At 38.2% G+C, this 3,746-nt stretch overlaps 1 protein-coding gene across 2 annotated transcripts in view; it reads right to left on the bottom strand.

The window, feature by feature from the left end:
- Positions 1-1,287, bottom strand: part of LOC106883806 (uncharacterized) — a 66,085-nt gene extending 64,798 nt beyond the window's left edge. Inside the window, exon 1 of one of the 2 annotated variants that reach the window (XM_052973264.1) lies at positions 709-1,287. In XM_052973264.1, the coding sequence (XP_052829224.1) occupies positions 709-742 (34 nt within the window). In that variant the 5' untranslated portion in view covers positions 743-1,287. The remainder of the gene's footprint in view (positions 1-708) is intronic. The other variant, XM_052973263.1, reaches the window with a different exon arrangement.
- Positions 1,288-3,746: the final 2,459 nt, after the last annotated feature.

Below are 3,746 nucleotides of genomic sequence, written 5' to 3'. Positions count from 1 at the left end.
TGAAACGAATAAAAAATAAAAGAATAAAAGATATGTATGTGTGTGTGTGTGTGTGTGTGTGTGTGTGTGTGTGCGTGTGTGTGTGCGTGCGTGCGTGCGTGTGTGTATTATATGTACGTGTGCATATTAGATTGCAGTGTGTTTCAGGTACATTCCGACAGAAATACTCTATGCTATTAATGTTTGGAAAGCAGTGCCCGTCCTAGCCACCGTCCAATGACTGAGTCTTGTAAAATAAGAACGAATTTGTGTGTATAAAAATATATACTCTCCCATTTTGAATATTATTGTTCGTGGTTTGAGTTTAAATGTGCCCGAGGTCGCTTTAGCTTTTTATCCTTCCAGGAGTTTAAAATAAATACCAGTTGAGCATTAGCCGACTTACTTCTCCCCTGAAATCTTTGGCCTTGTAGCAAAATTTGAAACCAATATTGTTGTTCGTAGGACGTAGTATATAACTGGTATCTACAAACACATCGATATAGATAACAGATTTAAAACGGAACATAAAGAATATTAAATTGTTTATACATGGGTGGATGTACATACATTTATAAATTTCAGAAATATAAATATTTGCGTGACTATTAATTTTTCTGTCACTCTATTTAAATGATTTTATCTAGTTCGCACATATTTCTACTAAAATATACACACGTGTACTAATCTACACGGACATAATTTGAAAATTATGAAGCAGTAACTTACCTAAGGGAAACAAAAAAATATATTTTGTAATCATTTTTCTCTCTTGTTTCTTTCTGGTATCCTGTAACACCTGATTTGATGGCAAAAAATGCAAAAATTATCTGTGGCGTTCACAAAAATTCAATGGTAAATCATTGGTGGCCATACAGAACTGAACAATTCTTTAAATTTGACGAGAAACCTACAAGTGGTAGTGATTAAACAGTTACAACGGAATCACTTGTCTCCAAGTAGGGGCATGTATGTATATATGTATGTATGTACGTATGTAAGTGTGTGTGTATGTGTGTGTGTGTGTGTGTGTGTGTGTATGTGTGTATATGTCGTTGTATGTATGTAATGGTCACTTACGAGTTTACATCTATTAGAAGCAGTTTTTCCCTGAAAGCGGATGTCTTAGCGAATATATATATATATACATATATGTGAGTGTGTTGTGTGTTTGTACATATGTATATGATGTGTATTTGAGTGGTCACTTTTAAATATCTTTGTCAGCCTGAATGTCGTCGTTTGATTATGTACGTCTGAATTTGCATGTAGGATTTGTGTACGTGTATGTGGATCCACTTGTTATGAATCTTGTGAGAATGTAAGAGAATATTAGTGTGGGTTATGAATATAATATGTGTCATCCTTGTTTTTTTCATACGCCCTCTTCAATTGTTTCAGCCGTTCATTTGAGACGGATATAAGATGAAACTTATCAGATAAAAAGAGTAATAAGCTCACCACATAAATACACGTACACACAGATACCGAAGAGCACATACTCACACAATTGATATTGGTTTCAAATTTTGGCACAACACCAGCAATTTCCGGGGAAGGTGTAAGTCGATTGCATCGACACCACTACTCAACTGGAACGTTAAAACGGACGAAATGCCGTTGAGCATTTTCTCTTTTTTGTCCAGTGTGCTAATGATTCACCCAGATCTCTACCTTACGTACATTCAATATAAATATATTTAATAGGCGCAGGAGTGGCTGTGTGGTAAGTAGCTTGCTTACCAACCACATGGTTCCGGGTTCAGTCCCACTGCGTGGCATCTTGGGCAAGTGTCTTCTACTATAGCCTCGGACCGACCAAAGCCTTGTGAGTGGATTTGGTAGACGGAAACTGAAAGAAGACCGTCGTATATATGTATATGTATATATATATATATGTGTGTGTCTGTGTTTGTCCCCCCAGCATCGCTTGACAACCGATGCTGGTGTGTTTACGTCCCCGTAACTTAGCGGTTCGGCAAACGAGACCAATAGAATAGGTACTAGGCTTACAAAGAATAAGTCCTGGGGCCGATTTGCTCGACTAAAGGCGGTGCTCCAGCATGGCCGCAGTCAAATGACTGAAACAAGTAAAAGAGTAAAAGAGTATGCGTACAGGTACACATAAAATAAGAATTCATATACACACAAAAGAGGCTGATAGAATAAGAACTCAGCTTAAAAAAATATGTCCTGGGATCGATTTGCTCGACTAAACCCTTCAACGTAGTGCTCCAGCATGACCGCCGTCAAAAATGACTGAAACAAGTAAAATAATAAAAGAATAATATATATATATATGTGTGTGTGTGTGTGTGTGTGTGTGTGCATCAAGTCATAAATGCCAACGCACGAAACTCACGGCCCTTGAGTCACTCAGAAACTTTTGCCGAATATTAATAAAAAAACATATATATACTTGTTTTGAGCTCTATTTCCAATTTTCTTTGTCACACACACACACACACACACACACATACACACACACGCGAGCGTTTGTGTATGTATATATATATATGCATATATGTACGTCTGTGTATATATAATATATATGTACACACACACACACGCACACACACACACACACACGCACACACACACATATATATATGTTAATATATATGTGTGTGTGCGAGAGAGCGAGAGAGCGAGAGAGAGAGAGAGAGAGAGAGAGAGAGAGAGAGAGAGAGAGAGAGAGAGAGAGAGAGAGAGAGAGAGAGAAGGAAACAGATTAGGTTACAAAGTGATAGACCCACGTACAGACACACACTCATAGGCATACAAGCTAGTATACGCCCACCAATATACACACACATATGTATGACCAATAACTTCAGGAAGTTTTTCTTCTGTAGAAGATGTGCGGAAGGATGGGCGACTTGTGAATAAAGCGGTGTTTTTATTTTCTGAAAACCCAAATGACCAGGAAATATGAGAACAAACCTGAGGAGAACATGTCGTCACTACATCCATCAACACATGGAAGACGTCAAGAGATCTAAGTAATTATTATTGTTAGAGTCAAAGAAGTTATTGTAGTATATCTGTGGAGTAGTGCGCTTCATTAACAAGTGTTCCAGTGAGGAGTTTTGTCATACAAACGTCTGATTTCTAGCACACAGTTTAGTCATGCAATGAAATTCCCTGGGGATGCACCCCGCCTCATATTTATACACAGACAAATGTGCTAAAATAGAAATACAAATGAAATACTCGCACCTGAACATTCTTATCGAAATCCGTATGCACTCATATCCTTACGATCATCGATCCATATGTCAGTGTGTGTGTGTGTGTGTGTGTGTGTGTGTGTGTGTGTATGCATATGTATGTATACATTTAAATGTATATGCATTTCTATCTATCTATCTATCTATCTATCTATCTATCTATCTATCTATCTATCTATCTATCTATCTATCTATCTAGCTAGCTAGCTAGCTATCCGTCTATCTATATACGAGGTGGTATCAAAAATGTTACCTGACTAGTTCTATAGCGTGCCAACAGATGGCAGCACACGGTTGCAAGCACAGTGGTCGTCACGAGGCGATGTGCCGAGTGACATCGTTGTGTTTACTTCGCAAGTTTGTGAAATTTCTGTTTTTGTGATCACGTGTATGCTGTAGTCTGCGATTTTGTCATGAACAAGAAGTTGGAACAAAGAGCCAACGTGAAAATTTGCGTCACACCTGGGAAGTCTGCTACAGAGACATTTAGCACGCTTTGGCAAATTTACGGCGGTGAGGCAATGAGTCGTGCGCAAT

The sequence above is a fragment of the Octopus bimaculoides genome, chromosome 15, assembly GCF_001194135.2.
Source record: "Octopus bimaculoides isolate UCB-OBI-ISO-001 chromosome 15, ASM119413v2, whole genome shotgun sequence".
NCBI lineage: Eukaryota > Metazoa > Mollusca > Cephalopoda > Octopoda > Octopodidae > Octopus > Octopus bimaculoides.
Note: the sequence above shows the minus strand (reverse complement) of the source record. Positions and strands in the feature narration are given on the sequence as shown.